Source organism: Cynocephalus volans, chromosome 4 (genome assembly GCF_027409185.1).
Source record: "Cynocephalus volans isolate mCynVol1 chromosome 4, mCynVol1.pri, whole genome shotgun sequence".
NCBI lineage: Eukaryota > Metazoa > Chordata > Mammalia > Dermoptera > Cynocephalidae > Cynocephalus > Cynocephalus volans.
Window position 1 is genome coordinate 112,259,951 of NC_084463.1, and position 25,522 is coordinate 112,285,472.

A 25,522-nucleotide genomic window follows, 5' to 3' on the forward strand; every position below is an offset into this window, starting at 1 on the left:
TAAGTGTTTTGTTTCGTTTTTTTCTTTTAGGATTGGCTCTGTCACTTACTAGCTCTGTTGTATAATTTCTCTGAGCCTCAGTTATTTCATCTGTAAAATAGGATCAATAAGGTAACTGCCTTGTATGGCTGTCATGAAGATTATGTGATGGGGTGCTAGTCAGATCCCCAACACAATGCCTGGCATGCAACTAAGGAATCCAAAAACAGCAGCTTTTACCTTCATCACCATCTATTACTATTATTGTCATTAATTATTTTTGAGCACACAATCATATTGCAGCACTGATGGGCTGTTCTGAAGTGTTACCAAGATTTACCCTGAAAATGAGAAATAGGTGGATTTGGAGAAGGGCTGGTTAATCTGGTCACTTTTTAAGTTATAATGACTAAATAAGGGAAGGACAAAAAGGCCACAGGGAACATTGTACAGGCAGGTCTGGAAGCATCCCCAGGTCCAGACAGCAAAAGACAGCCAAAACCTGCGTGGAGATGTTCAGCTGCTGACATGCTCAGGCTACTCAGAGACCACAAAAATCAGCTTGTTCTGCAGCCGATGCCATCAGCCTAATGAGATTTCAAGTTCAATCACTGTCACTTATCTGGCCTGTCTACTGGCACAAAGCAAAAGTACAGTGCTCCATTTCTGAGTAAAAGTTTCCAGATTTCAAGGCCAGAAGCCAGGCTTTTTGCAGTGCATAGGCTTTGCAGCCCAGTGGGGACTCTGGCCTCAAGCTTCAGCAAGATTAAACAAAACCCTGTCCACACCAAACACCTCTCCGGTCCAAACCACATCTGCCTGGATCTTTCCTCTGGGGACCGCATGGAGCCTCATTACAGAACACAGTCCAGGGCACGTGAAAGCACTGCAGATGCAGGATCTATTCCTAACTCTGCACATATTCCTAACTCCTTGGCTTCGCTCTCGAAGCCCTTCCTGATCCAGTTCCTGCCTCTCTCCAGCTTCATCTGCTGTTCCGCAAGCGTGCTTCCTCTCTGGCATTCTAAACCATTTAGCGTCTTATTTCCACATGCTCCCTTGACTTTGAACAAGAAATGCTTCTGCAAGGAATGCCCTTCCTCCCCACAACTGAGAATTCGTAGACATCATTTAAAATACAGCTCACTGCCACCTGTCAAGAAGTGCAAAGGGTCTGAGATTCTACTCTCTTTGCAAGATGACAAGTGAGCGTGCCACAGTTTCACAGGGGCTAGCGGAAGACATGAGACTCCTGTCGGAGACAAAGGACTTTATTCCAGCAGCACAGAAGTAGCATGAACTTCATGTCTGCATCCTGTCAGTTCCCATCCTCCAAGTCCCACACGTGCCACATGGAGGGGCACAGGTGGATGTTGCACATGCAGCAGGTTTGTGTTACACCTGAGGACTCTCAAGCTTAGAGGACCCAAACCTTTCCTAATAGACTGCAAGCAAACCTGCTCTCTGCCATGGAGAAATAGCTCTCTCTGTCTTCCGAGGCTGTTGGCTACAAAACATCCTTGAAAAGATAGTCTGGAACAAAACGGCAATTAGTATCTCTGCTTGTAAAATGAGCAGAAACACGAGACCCATGAAAAATTTTCTCGCTACAGAGTCTTCCCTGCCTACCTGATCTGGCCCCTGCACTATGCTCCCACCATGCCCTGTACAACCTCTGCCTTAGAAATTATACATCCATATCGTAATGATTTGTTCATTTTTTTGGTCCACTACTAGCCTGTGTGCTCTCTGTTGTTAGAGACTGTCTTTTACACTTATTTGCTAGGAACACAGTAGGTGTTCAAAGAACGTGCAAATAAATGAATGAGTGGGATGATTAATACTGGGAATTCTGATAGCCGTGGACTGGGGGTAATCAAATAATAATAACAGCACATGGCTGACATTTACTGACTTACTCTTGCATTCCAGGAGCTGTATGGTATTTTTGACCTGGATTATTTCATTTTATCCTCACGACAACAGAATACAGAAGGTACTTTCATTAACCCCCTTTTACATAAGGGGAAACTAAGGCTTAGAGCAGTTAAGGAACTTCACCAAAGTCACACAGTTAATAAGCAACAGAGCTGCCATTTGAACTGGATGGCATGTGCCCAAGCGCTTGACTACCCCGCTGAAGTGCTTCTCCTACCAGGAGGCATCTAAACACCTGTTTGGGGTGTTTGTGGAGGTAGCGGAAGAAGGAAGGAGGGAGCACCTGTCTTTTTTGTTTTCACAGGGGTGGGGGCAGTAGCGGGCACGTCACAAGTCACCCGCTCCCCTGCGTGACTCAGCCCATTAGCTCAGGCAGACACTGAGTACTCAGTTCCTGCTGGGACTTCCCACCTCCCTGATCTGCCCCACCCTGGGGAAGTCAGTGTTTGGTCTTGGGAACAGCCTGGAACACAAAATTGACTTTTCTCTCAAACAGAAAAAGGAATGAGATAAATGTGAGGAGGACTCTACATTTGGTACAAATTACAATTCTCAAACAGCCACCCCCTCGACCCTACTAATAATCAAAGCACCGTAAACAAAAAGATCATTTTTTTCCCCTTGTCTATCAGACGATTGCCCACTGTAGGTGAAAGGTGGTCAGAAATTGCTGCTAAGAGTAGAACACATACAAGCTTTCTGGAGGAAAACTTGGCAATATCTCTTAGAATTTTAGAAACGTACACCCCTCGACTTAGTCATTTAATTTCTAGGATTTATACAGTGAAAATACTTGCGAAACTGTTTAAAAATATAGATTGATAGATGTTCATGCCAAAATTGTAAATAATTCACAAAATATTTTTTAAATATTAAAAAATATATAGAAATCTGTAAAGGAAAGTCTCTTCAAATTTAAATTCCTACAGACATACCTATCAGTGATTTAGTATGTATTTTACCAAGATTTTTTATGCATACTTTGTTCTAAAAATGAGATATTTTTATTACTATATGTGTGTATTTTTTATACTTTGTATATTATTTATACTGCTCTGCAATCACTTTTTTTTTTACTTAACATTTTATTGAAGACAGTTTTATACCAAGCTATATAAAACCTAGATGAAGCTCATTTATTAACTCCGAAATATTTTGATTTTGGACATGAAATCATTTACATTTAGTAAATTCCTTCCCAAAGGATGTTCAGGTTGAGGAGAGTACAACTTAATATACCAGGTTATAGCTCAAAAAAGAATGTCTACCCCATAAAAATTCCTCACTCACACCAACTTCAATTTTGGGGGATTATTTACTCATATCTCAGAATGATACAGAGTTCTTCAATTTCCCTCTACTAGATTATTTTTCTCTACTGGATTATTTCTTTCTTTACTGGTTTAAGGCAGTAATCAGCCAGAAATCACAAAGTCAACTCAAAATATAAACCTAGAAACACAAACATACCAAACTGTGTGTGGTCATAGGACTGTAGCACTGTACATTCACACAAGACTGTGCCGTCACTCTTAGAACAATAAGTCTGCTTTCTTCTACAGAAACCCATATACACCCTGCCAACCTGGAAGCTGTCAGCACCTGACCCTCACCTGTTCCCCTTGTCTTTTGTTAGGGACCATCCTCCCCTCTGTCCGTATCCCCAGCACCCAACCCAGCCACAGATAACACACACAAGGACACGAACAAAGCCCGATGAGTCAGCCTCCGGGCTGAGAGCACAAAGCTTCTGGCAAAGAAGTTACTCAGAGGGCGAGGCAGGTGCTGCAGCATGGAATTAGCCCCAGGCTACAAAACCTCAGTGCAGTGGAGAGAGGCCTGTGCAGGCCTCACACAGATCCTCAGCCTCCGGGCTAATTCCATTCTTTTTGCAGTCGGTTGCTGGGAACCAGGGAAGAAGCCAGTGAGAACCCAGTTTTAATTACTTTTCAATAATAATGAACCTCACACAAAGAGCTTTATAAACTTTGCTGTATGGAGTCCACTCAATCTGTGAGAGAAAGCAAACCACAGGGGGCCAAGTGAGCTCCTAAGGGTCCCAGCAGGGTGTGAGCCCAGGTCTGCCCCAGCCTTGTTCAGATTTCTTCCTACCCCTCGGGACTGACAGCGAGGGAGGGGTGGCACTTGCTGGGATTCACTACCCTGCCTCCCTGGACCTGCAGGATTCCCCAGGAGGCAGATCCTCTGGGAACTGAGGAGCCTCTCCAGAGGCCCTGCACCCTCCCCGAGTGCAATTCTGTTAAATAAGTCTAGTGATTTGTCATCATGGTACCCTCTGACATGCCATTAGATGGATAGACTCTAGCACTGGAAATCAGGGCCCAGGGAGAAAACCAAGCCGGCACCCCACCTGTTTTTGCTCTGAGGTGAACGAGCAAGTTGGGGGCAGGGAAGAATTTGAGGTCTGAGGGGGAAGGCGGTCACTGGACACACTTTCACCTCCCACATTCTGGTTTGGTTGAGGTGATGGGATGCTTACTGCTCCATGGGAAGCAAACAAACAAAAAACTTTGTAAAAGTTCAGCCAGTTTAACATTCCACTTCCTCCAGGCTCCAACACAAATAACTACCTATTCTCACAACAGGGAAGGCGTTTGGTTTCACATTCATAGAGGACGCCACGGTTAGGTTACCAACCTCGGCCCACTGTCTCCGGTTAAAAAGGCACCATCAGCACTGTTTACTCTCTGGAACAAGGAAGTTTCTGGGTCACTCAAATCTCTACTATCTGGATGCTTTGGGTAGTGAAATTTGTCTACCTGTGGCCTCAGAAGTTTTAATCAGTATTTTGGAGTTGGCTGTACATTATTGAACTTACAGTTTCAAACCAGGTGTGTTCAGGTGGAAAAACAAACAACTCTTTCTATCATGTTCTACCGTGGAGCTAGAAAGACAACCGATGCAGGATGTGCTATGCTTGTAGCTGCCACAATATTTTAATCAGAGGACGGACATGTCCCTTCAAAAGGGTGCCTCGGCTAATTAGGCCACACTCCCTATGCGGGGACACAGTTCTATCAATGAAAGCGTCCTATGAATGCACAATGACCTGTCCACTCTCTAGCTTCCAACATGCCACTTTCTTCCCAACCCCCTGCACACACGTAGCGCAGCATCAGTCAGCCTGGCCATTGGCCCGTGAAGCGGGACAGGCCGCGGGCTCAGCACAAAAGCCTCACCACAAAGACGTCAGACCACATCACCATCGGCCGATGCACTCATGTGAAAAAACAAGCCACGGCGTCCTTTTCCCCTCTCACACTTGAGTGTAAAAACAGACCAGTACCTTGCACATACTGGGAGAAATTTCTAGACAGGCGTATACTGTTACTGTCTGTAACTTTCCATGAGCCTCCTCGGGTTACCATGCATATTAACACACATTCAGGCATTTGAAGAAAGCAAACTACGGGGTGCTTAGTGGTTATTTTTAATTGAATTCATCTGGGAATTTTAAATCCTGAAAATTTAGCCCTTGTTTACAGTATTTTAAGGCCCGAACAGCATAGGATTTTGTTCTCTGGAATGGCGAATCTCCCTTTTCTCTTTAAGAGAAAGTTTCGGCAGAGTGTAGAGCATTTAAGAGCCAATTGTAAAAAAATCATTAAATTAAGAAACGATGAAATGGGACTGTGGTGACATCGCAGGACCCTCTTCATTCTTTTGAAGGCATTGTAGTCTTTACAGCTTCCTGCTCAGAAAAAGGAGCTCCTGTCTCTGTGGATGGCGCTTGGGCCCCAGCTCGACTGTGTTAGACAAAGGCAGCCCAGGAATAGAAGGGTAGTGGAATGAGAGGACTCTGTGGGCATTGGACACTAGATCCCACTTCCCTTACTGTTGGCCAGCTGTTGCCACTCTGACAAGTGAGGCGCATACGCCACCATCTCTGCCACATGCCATCCCCTTCACAGGTGGCTTGAAAAGTCCCCAGTCTGCTCTCAAAAGCCTGTGGGATTCACCAGACACTGGCCAGTTAAGCATCAGAGGCCCCAAGTCTCCCTTCTAGTCAAACTGGAATTTAGTCTCCTAGAGAAGCTCAACGAGTTCACATTGCAGGGGCCTGAGCAGGAATCAAGACAAACTTGGTGAGCCTCTACCATACGGGCTTCTTGGACCTATCACTCCCCTTCAACCTCTTGCATTCTCGGAACTGCTGAAGTTCAGATTATGCACCGCACAAGGGTGTCACATACATGTCCACCACACAATGGATGCATGGGACAGTATGGGCAGGCGTGGAGATTTTGGGCTTCCCAGCTGAATCCAGAAGCATGGACACACAGAGACATGCACACTGGGGAGAGCTGGCACACAGCACAACAGTACAACAGTGCAGACAGCTGTCCCCTGTCCCAAGCATGCTCGTGACATCTTTGAGATCTCCTTTCTTACCCATCCACCCCTCTGAGAGTCTCAGTTCCCCCACCACAGGGCTGAAAGCCTGACACAATGCCCCATGTGGGATGTGCATATTGCAGCTATGTATGCACCTGGGCTTCCCGCATGTGAAGGTGTGCTCACAGGTGGGCTGCTGCCCTCGGGCGCTGGGAAGCTCCTCAGAGCAAGAATGTACCAGCCTGCACATAACTTTTTTTTTTCTTTTTTTTTTACTTGAGAATAAAGGCCTTTTTAAAAAAATTCTGTTTCCCCTGACCTTTCCATTCCATGGTTTCTATACAGGCCCTCTATCTCTCATCAGGCCCCAAGTACAGACTTAGATCTGGAAAACTCTAAAGCTTTTCCTTCTAGAAACCATGATCATATTCCATAGCTGACTGGTTGGTTTTTGTTTTGTTGCCCTTTCCTTCTTTCTACCTTAGAAAGCTGGCCTCTCTTCCTTCCTAGCCTTAGTTTAGTCTGTCTTTGTTTCATAGGCTTCTGTACTTTCAAAGTTGAGAGAGATGGTTGAAATCATCACCTCCCTTGAAGACAGGGTGCCCGGATTGCAAGTGGCAAACTGCTGCTTCCAGCCTCCATGGCCAGCAGCCTTTCCATTTCACTGCATGGTTCCTCCCCACCAGCCCGCAGGCCCCCTTGAATGGTGCGTCACCATTCACCTATATCTAACTGGTCACCATTCACCTATAGCCAACTGGACCCCCAGCCTGTAGTAAATGTCAGCCAGCTCCTGACATTCGAGCACTGTGCCAAAAAATGCAAAAAGAATCCATCAACTACTGACCAAGACAACACCAACTTCCTATTATCAGTACACTGGTTCTCTTCCAGCAATAAGGCCAAAAGAGGTGGGAAAAAATCCTCAATGCCCTTGGAGGGCCAGAGATGCATTAGGCGTCTGGGCACAGGGAGGGTTGGTCCTTGCAGTGCCCATAAAGAAGGCACATTTGTACTGCTGACCACGTGCACATCATAGCTGCCTTGTCCACCCCTCGACAGGCATCTGTACCCGACAGCCATCTTTTTAAGAAGACAAAGTGCAGTTGAGTTACCTCTGGCCTGTGAGGCAGAAGACTAATGACTCTGACTGGGTCATCCCCTGATCTGTGCCCTGGTTTTTCTTCTATGAAATCATACCCATTCCAACTTCAGCACTCTATAATTCTATAAAATCCATCCCACCTTTGGATTAACAGGCAACTAACAGGAGCATTCACAGGGGACCAAGCCTGAAGCCTGGAACAGAGGGGCAGCATTTTTCCTTTAGGCCACTGGATTCCACTTGAGGTGTTCTTGCTCTCAAACTGCCAGACTGGGGCTAGGATTATAAAAGTTGTAGCCATCCCAGAGGCTTTGAGGATTTCACTGTCTGATGCATCAGATCTGTTGCCAGGGTCCCCAATCAATATGTCTGGTACTTTTTTATTCCCCTTGCAAAGCTGAGATGGGGCTGTGAAAATGACAACTGAATTTAATTTCTCTGTTGTTTCTGATGCCTAGTGCATGGAGGCATAGCCTGCTACCAGATTGCATCAATCTGGTCGGAAGTGTAGAAGCTGGGGAATCTTGGTAGAAAGGAGGTGGGAAATTCAGCTCCCTTCTGCCCACAGTCTGCAGTCTGGGTGTCCGCTGGCAGGCTGAACAAAGGTGTGTGTGCCCTGAACTGTGAGTGCAGGAGAGACGTCGACTTACGTGGCTCCTTTTGCCATCTTCATCCCCTACAGATGTAATTACCATCTCTGAAAAGACCGTCTGTCCAGTCTGGTTGTTGGTTATCTATAAGAGAAAGGTACAGTGCAAGTGAAGTAGAAGAAATTCTGGGCAAATCCCACAAGTTTTGTTGTTGTTGTTGTTGTTTTATTTCCTGAAGCGAGAGCATTGGGTAAACAGCCCGAACGCCCATTCCCCCTCCTTGCTGAGTTCCCAGCAGCTGTCAGATAGACAGCTTCCCCTCGGGGCGGTGATAGAGATACTCACAGAGCCTGTCTCACCAGGTTGCTATGCAGAGGAAATGAGGTGACTGTGGAAAGCACTCAGCACGGTGCCTGACACCTAGCAAATGCTTAACACGTCAGCTGTTTTTATCATTCCTGGGGCTTGTCATTTGAAACTCAATGTCAACTTTCTTTTTGACAAATTACAGGTCTGGGTGTCTAGTCAAACATCTTTCATGAGAAGTAAGCCGTTTTAGCTACAGCAGCCCCACTTCTGATTCTGGGGAATGGTTTCATTCATCAAGAAAGTGCTTAAGTACAATGGAGACTTGTTCCAATATTCCTCTCTCCGTCGTCTGCCTCTGATTCTGTGACCAGGTGCAGGCACCACAAAGCTAAGCCTGATGTGGATCCCAGGCCATTCCTGCCCCATCAAAGGCATGTCTAATATTTGGCTTGGTGATGAAGGATAGATAGGACACTGGCCCAGAAGCTGGGAGTCCTGTGTCTTTGAGCCCTGGCTCATTTGCCAACCATCTAGTATATCACTTTTTCTTTTCTTAATTTTCTGACCAGTAAGGGGATTGCAACCCTTGGCACGGTGTGGTCTGCACAACACTCAGCCAGTGAGCAAACTGACCATCCCTATAAAGGATCCGAACCCGTGGCCTCGGCGCTGCCAGCGCCACACTCTCCCAAGTGAGCCACGGGGCCGGCCCTAGTATATCACTTATAACAAGTTATTTTTCTCCTTTGATTCACGATTTTCTCATTTCTACATCCTCTTGAAAGTCCCTGCCACCTATAATATCATAGGGGTCTGTAGCCAGGACAAAGTGGAAATTCTTAGCCTAACTGGCTGTAGTGGGTCAAATTCCAGTTCTGAGGAGGTAAGAACCATGTCTTCACTATGTGTTTAAATTTTTACCTAAATAATTCTTCTTCACAGAAAACAAATGATGTCTTCTTCCTCCATAGTAGCTTTTTAAAGGCTTAGCCAATATTATATTTCTTAAAAAATTCTAGAATTCTGTAGGTATGGCTTGCAGGACTTTTCAGAGCCTTTATTATACTAATATGTTTGCTTGTTTGTTTTTTTAATCTCTAGGAGGAGAATATGTACAGTGTTTTCCAAATATGTTTCCCCACCACTGAGCCCTCTGTTATGAAGCCATGCATAACTGGTAGTCCATGGAACCCACTTGAGAACTAGAGCACGGTGCTGATAACATAACTTTGCTATGATATAACAACAGTAATAACAAGAACAACTTGCTTTTGCATAGCACTTTACAATTTACAATAAGCTTTCCTATACTTAGGTCATTTGACCCTAACAATACTGTAACAGAGATATTGATATCTCTGTTTCATAAACCCAGTTAGCAAGGTTCAGAAAATTTAAATAATTTTCAAAATCACACTAGTTACTGGTAGGACTGACACTCAGGTACTCTAACATCTACAAGGAATAACTTTAAGAAAAGCAGCCAAACCTGTTGGCTGATTTCTGTCAGAAAGAATGACTTAATATTGGTTTTGACAAGAATAAAATAATCATTATTAGTAACATTCCCCAGTCTTCAGATGAACGATGCTAAAGGATTCTTTCTGTTCAGCTGGAAAACCCATTGACATACCTGGTGGGTGCATTCTTTAGCTGACCCATCAAGTGGGGCTTATCCCCATGCAGTGGGAGAAGAGCCACACAAAAGCTTCTTCATAGTCAAGGCAATGGCCCATAAAAATTGACCCCCTTATGCTCATGGCACAGAAACACTATTGTGTCAACCAAGTAATTACCTCGGCACTTTCAGGACAGCTATCGTGGCCTTGCATATAGGAGTTGAGATGAGAGCAGAGGTCAAACTTCTCGATAATCACAACAGAATGTCAACTCTATATCTGCACAACAGACTCTCTTCAAGAGAACACAGGCTTGTGTAGTTTGCCCTGAATCCTGCCAAAATCACACTGAAGATATTTCACACCAGGGGTAGCCTAGTGCCACGTTACTCTATTTTTTTTTTTTTTTTTTTTTTTGTCGTTTTTTCGTGACCGGCACTCAGCCAGTGAGTGCACCGGTCAGTCCTATATAGGATCCGAACCCGCGGCGGGAGGATCGCCGCGCTCCCAGCGCAGCACCCTACCAAGTGCGCCACGGGCTCGGCCCCCACGTTACTCTAGATATGCAAAGAAGAACAGATCAAGAATAAACCTGCTTGCTCCTTATGCAAGATATTAGACCAAGAGACCATTGAACATGTGATAGGTTGGAAAAGAATTCTGCTACAGAATTTTGAAAGGACAACCAACAAATGAATGAATGTTTAATCTTATGACAAGAGAGGGTTTCCCTTCTGAAGATGAGATATATCATATTTGAGTTCCAGCTAAGGAAACAGTGAGGATCGATTCACTACAACATGGTCTCTATTTCAACTCTCTACTAAGATATCCATAAACCCATGAGATAAATTCCTCAAATTCAATACTAGGAAAGTATCTGTCCAGACCCTTGTTTCCTTTTCTTCAAATGATGAAAAATCCCTAAACATTCCTTTGCAATTGGGCTGGTAGGAAGCCTAGAGTTAAATTTATGGCTTAAATGTAAAAGCAATTTAGGTTCCTCATAAATATCTCTCCCCTTTAAGCAGTACCCGTGCTTTCTCTGGTTTTTAATCTGTATTTTACCATTCTCATTTGCATTTTGGTATCAAATATGTAAGTAAGACCTTAGTTCTCTGATGGGACTGGGACTACAGAAAGGAGGTGCTGGCCATAACCTCCCTTACCTTGTGAATTTCCCGGTGCACATGGATGGTATTATTTCCAATCTTGGTGTCTGTGTTGGTCTCATTGTGAAAGCTGGGAGGTAAGTTTGCCAGGTTCACTTCTGACGACGTTTTAGCAGCAGCTTCTTCTGCTTCCATCTATTAAATCAATGAATTTAATGAACAAAATTGTTTTCTCTTGCTACTAATGAGAGTCCATTAGAAAAAAAAAGAACCACTTCTTTTCTCTCTTTTCTCATCTTCTGTTCCATGATTATAAAGAGTGGGGATAATGATAGATACCATTAATTGGGACAATGATAAATACCATTAATTAGGACAAGACAGGGTACTAAATGTTTCATGTACATTACAGCCCTTTAATCTCACACCTTCTCTAGGAGGTGGGAGTTACTGTCCCCCATTTTACAAATGGAGAAACTGAGGCTAAGGGAGGCTAGATAAATTCCTAAGACTCCCAGTGAAGGGTGGAGTTGGGATTTGAATATGTTTTCATTAAGCCATCATGGCCCCCGTATTAATGCTGTTGGTTCTTTGCCCAACACCCAGGGGCCTAATCCTGGGGTCACATGCATCCAATTCCCATTCATGCCAACAACAGACTCTGTCTCTCTCTAAGGGCCTTCTCTGACCACAGAAGTGTGCTCAGTTTGCACATGCCTCAAGTGCTAGAGAGTTAACATGCCAGTTTCTTCTCCCCTCACAATTTTAAGGTGTGTAGAATCTATACAGTCTCTCTCTGAGGCTCCTGAGTGGGACTGAGCCCTAGATGCCCATAGCAGTAACCTGCTCATGAGCATACCTCTGTTGCCTTTCTTCTCTGCCATCCCACTTTCCCACTTCCTGCTAGTGTTTCTGGTATCACCTCCCAAATAAACTGTTTGCTCCCAAGTCTCTGTTTCAGGGTCTGGTGGTGGTGGTGGGACCCAAACAGATATAGTCCCTTATCTATTGCAGGTAGAGGACAGCTACATCTCCTTCCCCACCCTACCTCTTGCAGAGGGACCCTTTTAGAGACTCAGTTGACTAGTTCCCAAGGTCCACACCCCTTCTGTTTCTTCTTGAACCTTTATCCTTCTCTGGTATCAGGTTTCTGAGGCCACTGGCCACTGTCCTTAAAGCCTCCAGTCTCATGAGCCTCCATGACATCTGTCCCAGATATATCAGTCAACTCCTGTCTGCACCCAACTTAGCTCTGATGAATGGACAATCAACCACAACATATCCCATTCACAGATGATTCAACCCAAAAGGAGGCTACACCATGGACTAGCCGAGCCAATCAGACACCCTCTCTAGGAATTTAAAATGAGAGACACAAAGAGAAGTTCTAGTTGGTGGTTGGCAATTTTCCAATACTGCTGTCTTTGACTCTGGGCTATTTTTATTCCTTAAAAGTAATCCTCAAAAAATATTTCCCTATTAAAAAAAAAAATTAATGTCCTCTTTCCCTTAAGTACTAGCTGAGTCCCTTCTTTTTCCACCCCCTACCCCACTCCCAATCAGACTTGCTGAGCTGGGGTGGATATGGGGGAAGAGTCCTCAGGTCTCAATGCAGCACAGACATTGAACTAAAAGTGTGAAGGAAGCACAGTAGGTACAAAGGCTCAACTAATCAGACTTGGTCAGTGACTGCTGTGTACACAGTGCTGTGTTTGACTTGAGACTATGGCTGAGATGTTTGAAATTTGATCACTGGCTTTATAATAATAAGAATCATAATAATAAGCCCCCAGGTTGGGAGCACTGGCTATTCTTGGCCATTGCGCCAGACACATTGAATATTCACGGCAACCCTATGAGGAAGGTGTTATAACACCCATTTTGCAGATGAAGAAAGTGAGGTTGAGGGAGGTAAAGGCATCTGCCTAAGGCCACCACATTGTTAGTAAGCAACAAAGCCTGGATTAGAACTCCAGTCAGTCTGACTCCAAATTATGCGGCTTTCCCATTTCAGGATTGTAGTCTTCCTGAATAGCTTATGCTCTTACTAGAAGATAAGAGAGCCCCACACAAGCCAGTTTGAGGATGACTATGAGCTAGCTTGTGTGATGGTCAGGAAGTGAGTCAGGGATTCAAAAAACAGAAGAAAGGCTTCCAGTAGTAGGAGGAGGCATGATCGGGCTGGTCTCAATGGATGGGTAGGATTTGCACAGACGGGAGTGGAGAAGACACTCCAGACAGCACAGGGAAAGCTGTGGCAGCCTGGACAAGGGTGGTGTGTGCTGTGGGCTAGAGCAGAGGGGCTATGCTGGCACAGGATCAAGTGGTAGGTGAGGGTAGAGAGGGTTCAACAGGCAGATCTAAGGGGCAGCCCTCAAGCATAGGGCATTGGCCTGATTCTCAACCAGGACGGGTACATCAGATACAGCCCAAAACTTTCAAAAAGATGAATATCTGGATCCCTTCCCAGACCTGCTAAATTGGAATTTCTGGAGATGGGACCCCCAGATATCAATGAGCTTCTCAGATGATTCTGAGGCTTTCTCTCCCCTCTACCTGGACCCAATTAAGAATCTCTGCTCCAGGCAGTAGGGAGTAATAGCAAGTTCTAGAAGACTAGTTGAGAAATAATATACAGACTAGGGAAAGAAAAAAGAGGAGTCAGGGGACTGGCTAGAATCAGGTCCAGAGGATGGGAGCTGTGTCTGCAGAGGGGCCTTCTAGGTTACAAAGCCACTGAGAGATGGCCACTAGATTAGGCAAGTAGTTGCCACCAGCATTGTCAGAGGGCCCCACAGTAGATAGTACCAAGGTTCTGGAGTCAGACAAAGTGGGTTCAAGTCCTGGATCTGCCACAGAATAGCCATGCGGCCTTGGGCAAGATGCCAAATCCCCCAAACCTCAGCTTGCTCATTTATGAAATGGGGATGATCCTACTTTGTTGAGTGGATGTAAGAATTAAGGCTCATGAAATCCAAGTGCTTGGTACTGTACCTGCCACATGGGAAATATGTAAGACATAGCTCCTTTTATAATGGTGACCTTTAAGAAAGCAGTTTCAGAAGAAGCTAGTTTGCCAGAGTTTATGAAGGGAAAAGAGTTTATGGGCAGAAGTGGGAACAGCAAGCAGGAGATACCATGTGTTTGAAGAGTCTGTCATCAAAATAGAGAAGAAATAGAGCTAAAATAGGAGACAAAATGAGCAAGAAAAGGACTTTTCTTTTTTTCAAGCAAGAAACCCTGGCATATTCAGAGACAGTAAAGATACAGCTGGAAAGAGAGACTAAAGATGGTAGAGGGGATATATCCAGAAGGAGAAGGGAATGTTTTAATGTTTTTTAAAATTCCCATTGGACTCTGAATCCTACAGTTTGGCTTTCAAATAATTGAAAAGTTACCAAATCTAGAATTTGCTGTGGACTGAGCAGATAGTCTTTTTATAAAAATCTTTGCCCCTCTCAGCCAGTGGTTATTTCAACAGAATGAGCTCACAGTCCTTTAATGGCACCATGAACTAAAAGTACAGTTTACAATGGAAATTTCAACCACAACTATTATTGCGACTAGCAAGAGAAACTTAAGCCAGAAGCAATAGAAGTTGTTTCATAAAGGAGGAATGTGAATGCTATTAAAAATGTCATTTATAGTTTGTTGAATCTGTCTGTTAAAGGGGCATAGTAGGAAAAATTGGAGAGATACATCCGGGCTTGGTATTGGGGTTGTTGCTAGAAATAGGTAGGCAATAAGAACATTCATTCTAAAATACCCCAGTTACAGACATGGCAATGAAGGCGGAAGAAATGGAGTGTTTTTATCCTCAACAGACATTTATTAGCAACATATGGAATAATAAAACAGGAAAATAGGAATATCCCAACTAAAAGCCATTTGAAGATTTTCTTATCCCAGTAACCATCCTACTAGAGCCACTTTGTCCTTCCTCTTAAGAAACATCAACAGCTTGGTCAGTCGGAATATTTTAAAAGCCAGGAAGTTACTTGAAAGCAGATTCACGAAGCAACTATGTAAACAATTAATGCATCTGGCCCAGGTCCTTTTTAGTTCTTCTCTGGGACAGCAACTAAATAGCAACTATCCTGTGCTTATGAGATTTAAGGAGCTTTCTGGCAGTCTCATAAAAAAAATTAATACTAATAGCCACAATCTATTAAGAATCTATTCTATTTTTGAAGATAGTTTTTAAATACATGTTTAAAGATACATTCTATTGAGACTATCAGACAATGGTGATGCCTTGTTATTATTCATGCTACGACTATTAGTATGATAATAATGATAGCTATTATTCATTGAGGACCAACGATCTCCCATAATCCTTATAACAACCTCATGGAGAAGTTACTTGCATTATCCCTATTCTACCTAACCCCATTTTTGACGGTCAGGTAACTTGCTTTACTCACATCCTCTGGTTTAATTCTCCCTCTACCTAAGGGGTGGTTATTTTCGCCATTTCAGACTCTGGATCCCACTGGTAGTAAGTGGCAGAGCTGGGACAAGAAGGCTGGTCTCCACCACCTGTTCTCCTACCATGAAGGCTTTCAGACTCTCTTATCCTGTCCCCACTGCCAGAGAGGACACTCTTTGGGAAATAACCACTGACTGGGGTGTATGTGACAGCCAACAAGCAGAGCCACATATGGAGGGAGGAAGACTGGGGTCCCGACAAAATCCAATGTGGGTAACTCCCATGGAGAAGACATGGCCACTAAGGCTCTGCTGAGCCCCAAACTGCTCTGATCATGAACAGACTGAAGACGTCCTTGCTTTCACCAGGAGCTAACATCAGAGGACCAGTCTGCAAACTTTCTGAACAGTGGTGGGCACTTTCCCACTGAATAAAAACATGGAGGTGACCTAGTCAGTCATATTGGGAATCTGTGTGCAGGAAGGAAAGTCCTAGAACCCCGATAAGGAAAGCAAATGACTTGCACTGGAACCAGAAGGATCAGGAGTTCAATTTAATTTGAAGCTGCAGCGTTAAGAGTTGTTCCATGTGATTGTTCTCTTGCTATCACAGGAAACAGAAAGTGTATGCATCTAGGAATCTGGGCTTGCCCAGTGGATATTCAGGTACTGTTGCCCATGCCACCGCCTCCCAATCCATGGTCCCCTTACTGCAACCTCCATCAGGTTGACTGTTGTAGGGTGAAAGAAATATCCCCAAACTACACAGTGTTCAGGGTAGAAAGCAACCTCTCCCTGTAGACAAGAACTAGCATTTAAGGCTTGCCCAAGAGGGCTAGCAACATGGGCACAGCAGCGATGTGGAGAAGGCTGACCTAACAGCCTGGACATCTGGTCTCTCACTGACTCCTTCACTGGGATGGCTGGCTCCTCTCCAGGCTACTGCCAGAGTTGGGCCCAACAGTGACCAGGCCTATATAACCCAGGCACCAGGGACAGCTCCCCACCCTGGATCATGAAGTCTTAGCCATCTGCACCTGCTACCCTGGGATCCCTCACTGTGCTTCAATGCCCACCGTAGAGGACAGAACAGGACACCACCCACAGTGTTTGGATCTGGGAGGGGATGGAAGGAAGAAGCCAAACAGTTTGCCAGGATATCTGGTACCTGATAATAATCGTTGCCATACAAGGGGTCTTCAAAAAGTTCATGGAAAGATTCACATTATCTTTTAACTCTATTTTTCCACAACCTTTTGAAGTAGGCTCATCTATTGTACACCTATTACTTGCCAGGAGCTCACAATTATTCATGGCATGGAACTCTCACAGGAAACTCAGGTTCTAGATGTTACATGATTTGCCCAATCTCACACTGCTAGTGAGTGGCAGAGGAGGAGCTGAGCCCAGGACTGACTCTGAAGCACTCTCAGGTGAACGTGGGGTTGCTTTTCACCTTCTCATCCATCATCCTCTGACAATTTACATCACTGGGGTTTAGGATTTCTATCTTCATTCTCTGCCCCCGCATGGCTTTAGGGGAAGCATGACGGCCTAGACAGATTGCTAGCACAGCTCAGGGCTCTTTGTCTCTTTGTCTCCACAGGGCATCCTAACTGTATTTTCAGAAAATAGCACAAGCTCAAAGCTTAACGGACAAGCTAGAACTTGGAGGTTCCTGGAACTTCCTCGCCTCTCTGCAAAATCCCAGCGCTGGAATACCGGGCCTTGCAAACATCTGCTCACAACAGGGGGAGGCCAACTGCATACTTGAAGACAATTGCAGGCTGGTGGCGGGCAGCCTGCAGGCAGGTGGTGACCCCCAGCTACCCTGGGAGGGTCTAGCCAGGGACTCGATGGACAGGCTCAGATTCAGACATTTCGGCAGGAAGGCAGAAGGAGGAGGAACTGGGATCACCCTGAGCTACCTACAAGTCACCCCACGTCGGCTGTCAGCCCTTCCCAGCCCCTTGGCGGGACCCGAGGTCCCGACCAGCGTAGCGGCTGGGGCCTGGAGCACTGCCTTCCCCAGCCCCCGCTCCCCCCAGCCCGGCGCTTCCCGGAGCCGGCGCCCTGGGGCGCACCCACCTCCTCCACCGCGCTGCGCAGTTTGTGCTGCGTGTCCTCCATCAGCTCCTCCACCTCGCGGAACATCTCGTTGAGGGTGGCCTCCTCCTGCGGGTAGCTGAGAGCCGGGCCGGGCTGGATGGGAGCCGAGGTCGCCGTCGGGGCGGGCGCGGGGGCCGTGGGGACCGCCACCGCCAGCAGCAGGCACAGCAGGGTGCCCCCGAGCCGCTGCATCTCCGCTCTGCGCGGGTTGCCGCCGCCTGTGGGTCCCGGAACGCGGTCAAAGGCCCGCGGACCACCCCCTCGCCGCCCCGCCTGGCCCCCAGCCCCGGCGACCGCCTCCCCTGCCCCCACCCCCAGATGGGACGAACCTCAGGCCTCTCCCGACACAGGTCTCCCTGGACAGAGACGTCCCCCCGACCCACTCCAGCCCCAAGCCCCTCCGTCTCCCCCAGCCCACCCTGTGCACAGGCTGAGCTCGGCTCCCCGCCCCCGATGCCGGCGCCCTCGCTCGAGCAACAGAACCCGGGTCTCCTACGCTAACGCCTCCCATCCCGCTCGCCCCAGCTCCGTCCGGGTTCGAGCCCTGTCCCCTCCTCAACCAGGTCAGAGAGCAGCTCTCGCGCCCGGACCCCACTCCCACCCCAAGCCTCTCCCCGCCCCCATCTGGTTCCTCTCGGGGTCGGAACCGAGTCGAGCGCCCCGCCCCGCACCCACCCAGGCGAGGCTGAGCCGAGCCACCCCCAGCCCCGCCGCCGCCCCTCACCCACCCGACTGGATCGAGCTGCGCTGCGGGCTGGACCTGCCGGCGCCTCGCCGCGTGGCCGCCGCGGGGCTGCGGGAGCGGGAGCGGCGCGGGGGGCTGCAGGCGCCTGCGGGACGCGGCTGGGATGCGGCGGCGCCGGTGCCCGAGCGAGCCCGCAGCCCGCGCCCCGCCCTCCAGGCCCCCGCCCCGCGGGAGCGGCCGCGCCCAGCCATTGGCCAGCCGGAGCCCGCGACCTCAGCCCCGGGCCTGCCTCCTCTGCCTCGCGACCAACTCAGTCTCGGGAGAGCGGTCTCCTTCCCTGCAGCCCACTGCCCCCGCGGCATCCCCGACCACTGTCATCTCTGGCCTCGAGTCTTGCAACAGCCCACCGAGGGGGTCGGGGGTGTCTCCCTGAGTCCCTCCTTGCCCTCTCTAAGCCAACCTCCGGCCAGCCTGCAATCCTGCAGGATAAAATTCCAGCCTCGGCCTGGCGTTCATGCCATCACAGGCTGGCCTTGGTCTGTCTGCCGTGGTCGACACCATACTCCAGCTGAGAAAACCCGCTTGCAGCTCCCGGCATGGGTCAAGAGAATGCCAGCGAGTTCCTTGAGGGTGGCATAGCAGAGCGGTTAGGACCGGAGCCTGCAGCCAGCTCTGCTCCTTCCTGCCTTCCCACCCTGGCCAAGTTGCCAGATTTGTCTGAGCCCCAGTTAATCCGAATGTGAAATGGAGATATAGTAATATGTGCACCTCGTCGTTAATTCGCGGAATGCATGCGGAGAAGTGGGGGACACCGTGATGGGATATAAGTGCTAGCTATCACAAGGGCGGCAGAACTTGTCTTATTCACAGTGGACTACCTAGTGCCCAGAACGGGGCACACAGATAAATTATTGTTAAACGCGGGTTTTCTTTAATCTCCTCCTATTCCTCATGTTTACTCTTTCTGTCTGGTGGGTCGTCCCTCCTCCCCTTAGCCTCTCAGAGACTCTCCTGACCTTTGTCCCTTTCCTCACCACCTCTCCTCTTGGTTCCCTCGTAGACATGCTTCCCTATCACAGCCCTAACTTGCAGTGGTCTGTCTGGTCACTGGCCCATATTCCTCCAAGGACAAGGAGCACCTGGGAGTCAGAGACTGCCTCACCCACCTTTATGTCACCAGGGCCTCAGCCATACACACTTGGTCCCTAAGAAAGAGATGTACTGATCGTTACATCAATAGCTATTGATGCACCAGTATTGTTACTGAGCACTCACTATGTGCCAAATAGAGGTATTAACTCATTTAATTCTCAACAACCCTCTGAGGTTGGTGCTGATATTTTTTTTATTCCTATTTTACAAATGAGAAAATCTCCCTAAGGTCACACAGCTAGTAAGTGGCTGAATTGGGATTTGAACCCAGGAACCTGGCTCCAGAGACTTCACCCTTAACTGCCGCACTCCTCTACTCTAACCTGGCTGGGTAGTGTTTGAGCTGACTTGGGGGTATGAGATGAGCAATTTCCATAGGTGACACCTAGAAAGTGTGTGTTCGGGGACCATGGCCATTTTGTCATGTCTATACAGCGGAGTCCACAGCAGAGTGTCACTGGGGAGAAAGGGTATTTAGGACCTTCTTGGGACACCATGCTCACCACAACCCTGTGAGACAGGTGCCATCGTCACATGTCCTAAGTGAGGGCATGGAGACTCAGAGAAATCCGGCGATCAGCCCAAGCAGCAAGTGAGTGGCAGGGCTGCAAGGATCACCAGCTCTGAAGCTGGTGCTCTTCAGCTTTGCTCCTCATGACTGCCTTTCTTTGCAGAACTCTCCAAATTACTGTTTACTGGTTTCCAGCCAGTTTCTCTTCAAATTCTGGGCCTCTGGGCAGGGCCCTCCTGAACTCCAAGGAAAATCCCCTCCTCCCAGCATCCCGATCTATCCCCTGAGTATTTGGCAACCCTGGCTCAGCCATTCATTAGCTTTCTGGGGTTGGATGAACCCATGCAAGGAACCTGGAGCTGAGTCCCAGGTGCTCCGCCTTGTCACTTCAGGTACAGTGTACCTTAGGAAGAATCTAAAGCTGAACTGGAGGGTGGTGGCAGAGGGCACATTTTAGGGACAAGCTAGGAATTGCAGCAGGGCAAATTTACAGAGCACGCCATGCTCTTCCAGTCCTCCATGTTGCTGGCTTAAAAGACTGGGAATTTTCCCAGATAAGAATTGTCTTCTGCCTTAGATCTTTGGCTGGAGGTCTTGGCTTTCAGACTGAACTTTTAAAAAATTGTTGAACTGCCTCAAGTGTCAAGTGAAAGGCTAAGTGTTTTCTTATACGGTGGTCTATATTTTGTAGTCCCAAATGTAGGAATGTACCAATAGTTCCATTATTAAGTAAAACTACCCTCCCCTACCCCCCTAAAAGAGAGAGAGAGAGAATGAAAGAAAAGGTAAGAAAATCCACAGGCCTCAAACACAAATGCCCTTCCTGCCCAGCTTTATGCCAATCCTATCGCCATCTGAGGCGTTCACAGGCCAGGAGGAAAGGCACTGGGACCAGCCAGAGATGTGTCCCACCCAGATCCAGACAGGGACTGGGCTCTAAAGAGCTGGGGGTGGGGGTGAGGGAAGCCCAGTGGGTTTGGGGACTAGTTGGAGAAGGGGTCACAGTCTGAATGGCCATTGTGAGATGAGGGCACAGGGGCACAGACAGGCAGAGGGTCCAAAGCTGTCCAGGTCAATCATCTTTAGAGTAAGGAACATTCTAAATGTCCACAGTTTCATTATATCACTGGCTAAGCTCTGTATGCACCAGGGATTTTTTTTTTTTTCTTTTCTTTTAGGGTATTGGAAGAACTTTCTGGAATTATTAGTTTAAAATTTTAAATTCTCATACTTTCTTTTTATGGTTTTGCAGCTGACCAGTACAGGGCTCTGAACCCTTGTCCATGGTATTATTAACACCACACTCTAACCAACCGAGCTAACTGGCCAGCCCTAAGTTCTCACATTTTCCCTATGAAGTACCTCCTGAGTCATAAACTGGGGTCTCATTTCATGGTTGAGGAAGTGACAGCAGAGCAGTTGTAACTTGCTGAAAATTGCCTAGAAAGTTATCAACCACATAGCAATTTCGCATTTCACTGTCCACCCTCCGGAGCTTGTGACCATGTGCCTAAGGAGACACGTATAAAGATGTTTATTGAAGCATATTTATGATGGCAAAAATGTGAAAACCACTGAGTGTTTTTCAGCAGGAGAATGGATAAACAGGTTTCCACAAACAATTGTAGAATTGTTTGTACAGCAATTGTACAGCAATTAAAGTAATGAACAATATTTATAGGCAAAAACGTTGCTAAATCCCAAAAACATAATGTGGAGTGGTAAGACAATTTGCAAAATGATATGTACAGGGCCGAGCCTGTGGCGCACTCGGGAGGGTGCTGCGCTGGGAGCGCGGCGACGCTCCCAGCGGCCGCGGGTTCGGATCCTATATAGGAATGGCCGGTGCACTCACTGGCTGAGTGCCGGTCACGAAAAAGAAAAAAAAAAAAATGATATGTACAGAATACTATTTGTGCATATTTTAAAAACACAAAACCATAGCATATATTGTTTATGGATGCTACACATATAGTAAAAAATACAGAAATGTACAGACTGCCTCTGAGGTAGGAGGCAGGGGAAGAGAAGGAGGATGTCTTCAGTTGTATTTAAAAGATTTTATTTCTTTGAGAAAGAGAGTGTACCAGCATGGAGAGATTCTGAAGCAAAAGTGTTCAAATATTCACATCTGCTTACTCATCACAGTTGATTACTTACATGAGGGTATATGGGTGTGTCTGTTTTTATTTTTGGTATATTTGAAATATTTTGTGAATAAATTGGTTTAAAAAAAAAAGCCAGAGACAACCCCCACTCCTGCCAAACAAAACAAAAAAACACGACCAAAACAACCTCTTGTAGCCAAGCAGACTTTCCTTAGATCTTTTCTAAAACAGAAATGCTCACCTCGCCAAGGCCCAGCAGTGGCCTCCATTACTGTGAGGTTGGGTTGGGGGGTGGTCTATACCAGACTGGGGTGGAAGAGCATTTCCTCTTCAGAAAAGCCATTTCTGTCTGCCTGAATGGTTAGGTGCCTCCTGCCAGGAGTGGGGTAAGTAGTAAGGATCGGGGAGTTGGAGCTAAATAATGGCTCTGGCCAGTACATGGGGCTTATCCATAGACTCCCCCTTCCCCCTCATCCAGGGGAGGGAACTGTACTCAAACAAGGAAACATCAGATATGTGAAACATATAGACACTTAGTCTGGATAGATGACTCTCATTCACCAATTTATAAATTTTAGCTATTCCAAATACTCAGGCAAGGAGAGGGTTTATAGATATTTTCATCTCTGTTTTTTCTTTCCCTTCCATCTTAAACAGACTACACTGAACATAACTTGGAAAACAATATGTTGAGTTGTGATCAGAGATAACATATCTGCACAGCTGTTCTCCCTGCTAGAATGCAAGCCATGAGAGACTGCACGTGATGCTTTCCCTGCAACCATCCCCAGCCTAGCCCAGGGCCTGCAGAGTTAGTACTCAGTCAGGGTATGCCGAATAAATGCAGGTCTCCGAGGGGCAGGGATGTAGCCCTCAAGGAGTCTACAGTGCAATGAAGAGACAAGTAAATAGACAGTGACAAGACAGTAAGATGGTGGAAGAGAAAAGGAGAAACTGACAACTAAAGGAAGGGAGGGTGAAGAAAATAATAAAAGCTGGCTCTTCAGAATGCCCATGTATGATGTCTATTCCCGCTCCAATTAACTAGGGTGGGAGTGGGAGGTCAACTGGTTTCAGCACGATGACCACCCCACTCGGTTGGACCAGGGATGGACATTTGGCCAAAGCTTGACCTATCAGATTCTGTTTTGGATTTTACAGCTGGAGAAACCATTCAACAGAGGAAGAGAGAAACATATAGAAGCATCCATGAACCTGAGGGGTAGGGAGGGTGATGGGAAGAGAGCAGCTGCTTTATTCCACGATGCATTCTGGTTCTTGGTTTTAGTCTTTCATGTGCCATTCTGAGATCCAGCTGCACCATCTGCCCTTAGACTCTGTGAGAGGTCTTGTATCCTTTTCATATACTTCCCTGTTTGTTCAAGCTGGGTTTAGTGGCTGCCTGTTACTGTCTATCAAACTGCCTTAACTTAGACACCCATCCTCTTTACAAATGTCTGGGGTGGAGCTGCCTATATTTATTTTAATAAGACAGTCCTCTTCAGGGAAGATTTGCTTTAGAGGAAATCCCTCCTCTCCCCCGAGATCCATGAGTAAGAAACAGAGGGCCACCAGGTCCTGCTGAAGAGAAAAGAGTCACCAGCAGCACCGACCCTTTGTTAACTAGCCCCTGACCCGCAGTGCCCGCCACCAATTTCACGGAGCCTTCTCAGGTCCTGCCTGTAACTTGCTATTGTTGTGAAGAAATTGGTGCCAAGATTTTTCTGAATGGAAACTCCATCTGGCTTTGGAAAGAGTGCTCACGTGGATTCAGGGTTTCCATGAGTAACAGCCCCTGAATATCCAAAACACACACTGAGTTTGCCAAGTTTCTGTGGGTGGGTGAGCAAAAGAGACCCAGAGGACAGTTTTCCTGACCATCACCCTTGGAACACAGCAGAGAAGAGACAAGCCCCGAGCCTGGCTGTCTTGCTTTTTTGTTTAGCAGGTGGATCCATGTGCTGTGTACATTCTTACACGTGTGTCTGAAGAGGAGGATGACTAAGGAGCAAGAGAATTTGGGTGGAACCATTGCCAAAAGAGGAAAAGCGAAGAATCAATGTTATTAGGCAACTATGCAGGAAGAATATCTAGAATGTGTTTCTGCCCAATTTTCTCCACTGCTTGGGGTCAGAATGATGTGTTTATTTCTTCTCTGGAGCAGTTTTTGATTCTGGCTGTATAATGGAATCACCTTTTCAGAAATTTGCAAAAAACAAACAAATAATAATAATAACACATATGTATATGTAGATGCCTGGGTGCTGCATTGAGAGATGCTGATTTGGTAGGTATGAGATGGGGCCCCCTGATGCTGTGACCCAGTCCTGGTTCTACAGGTCACAAGGAGTGATCCTTGCTAAGGATTCTGTTATCATCGGGCCTCAGCTAAAAGCTCTCCTCCCATTGTATCAGCTTCTTCTGTAACCTACAGGACAGCTTGGTCAGGCCCAGCAGCACTCACTTTCCTATGGATATGGTTGGAAGCTGCTGGCATAGTGGAAAGAAGGCCGAACTTGGAGTTAGATAGTCCCAGGTTCAGGTTCTGGCTCTGACCCTAACTGCCATGACCTGACTATCCCAGGGTTCTCTAGCTTATGGGCACATTAGTGCCCAAAACATGGGGCTACTAGCCCCCAACAGCTGTCACTCAGATCATCTGGGAAGTCTCTAAGGGACATGTTTGTGCATCTAGGATTTGTTCAGTACTGGTTTCCAGTCACCTTCACTATACCATCTCCAAGATAGTTGTGCCATTTTGAAGACAGTAAGCCAAGACTTAGGTGCTAAGTCTTGTCAACAGCCTGTCAGCATGTTTTCAGTTAAGCAGGTAGCTCCTGTTGGGTTTTTTGCTGTGCTGAGGTCCTTGCTGGTCAGCAGTAAAAAGAAATGAGCTGCTTGTACACATTATAATGCATCTCAAATGCATTATGCTAAGTGAAAGAATCTAGATTCAAAAAGCTATGTACTGATTCCATTTATAGGATGTTCTAGAAAAGGAACCATAGAGACTGCAAACAGATCATTGGTTTCCAGAGGCTGGAATGGGGGAAGGGGTTAACTACCAACATTTGGAGGAGTCTATCCATTGATTGAAGCAGTAAGTACATGACATTGGTATACATTTATTTGTCAAAACGCATAAGTAAAGTAACTTGCCCAAAGTCAGAGCAGAGATTCAAACAGGTGTGTTTAGCTCCTGAATCCTGACTTTCAACTGCGATATGATATAGCCATTCAAAAGCCTCAGCCAGCTGCACAGGTGAGAAGGGTACTGCTCAGAAAAGGAAATAAGGAAGGATGAGAAAGCAAGTGGTGGGGAACAGAGCTGCGTCCTAGTCACGGTTTTGCTACCTTCTAGATTTATAATCTTGGATAACATAATGTATCTCTCTAAACTTTGGTTTTCTCATCTTTTATGTAGTTTCTCCTTTGTTGAAAAACTGTAATAAAAGCCTACCTTTAAGAAAATCCTTGTTGGGAGGCACTGCAATTTAACTGTAAAACTCAGGGGCTCAGGA

The 25,522-nt window shown here is 46.6% G+C and overlaps 1 protein-coding gene across 1 annotated transcript in view; it reads right to left on the reverse strand.

Annotated features, from left to right (window-relative positions):
• The window catches only part of DKK3 (dickkopf WNT signaling pathway inhibitor 3), a 45,000-nt gene extending 27,263 nt beyond the window's left edge, over nt 1-17,737 (reverse strand). The window contains exons 1-3 of the mRNA XM_063094241.1: nt 17,525-17,737; nt 11,066-11,203; nt 8,029-8,112 (exon numbers count right to left, since the gene is read on the reverse strand). Of these exons, the coding sequence (XP_062950311.1) occupies nt 8,029-8,112; nt 11,066-11,203; nt 17,525-17,737 (435 nt within the window). The remainder of the gene's footprint in view (nt 1-8,028; nt 8,113-11,065; nt 11,204-17,524) is intronic.
• Nucleotides 17,738-25,522: the final 7,785 nt, after the last annotated feature.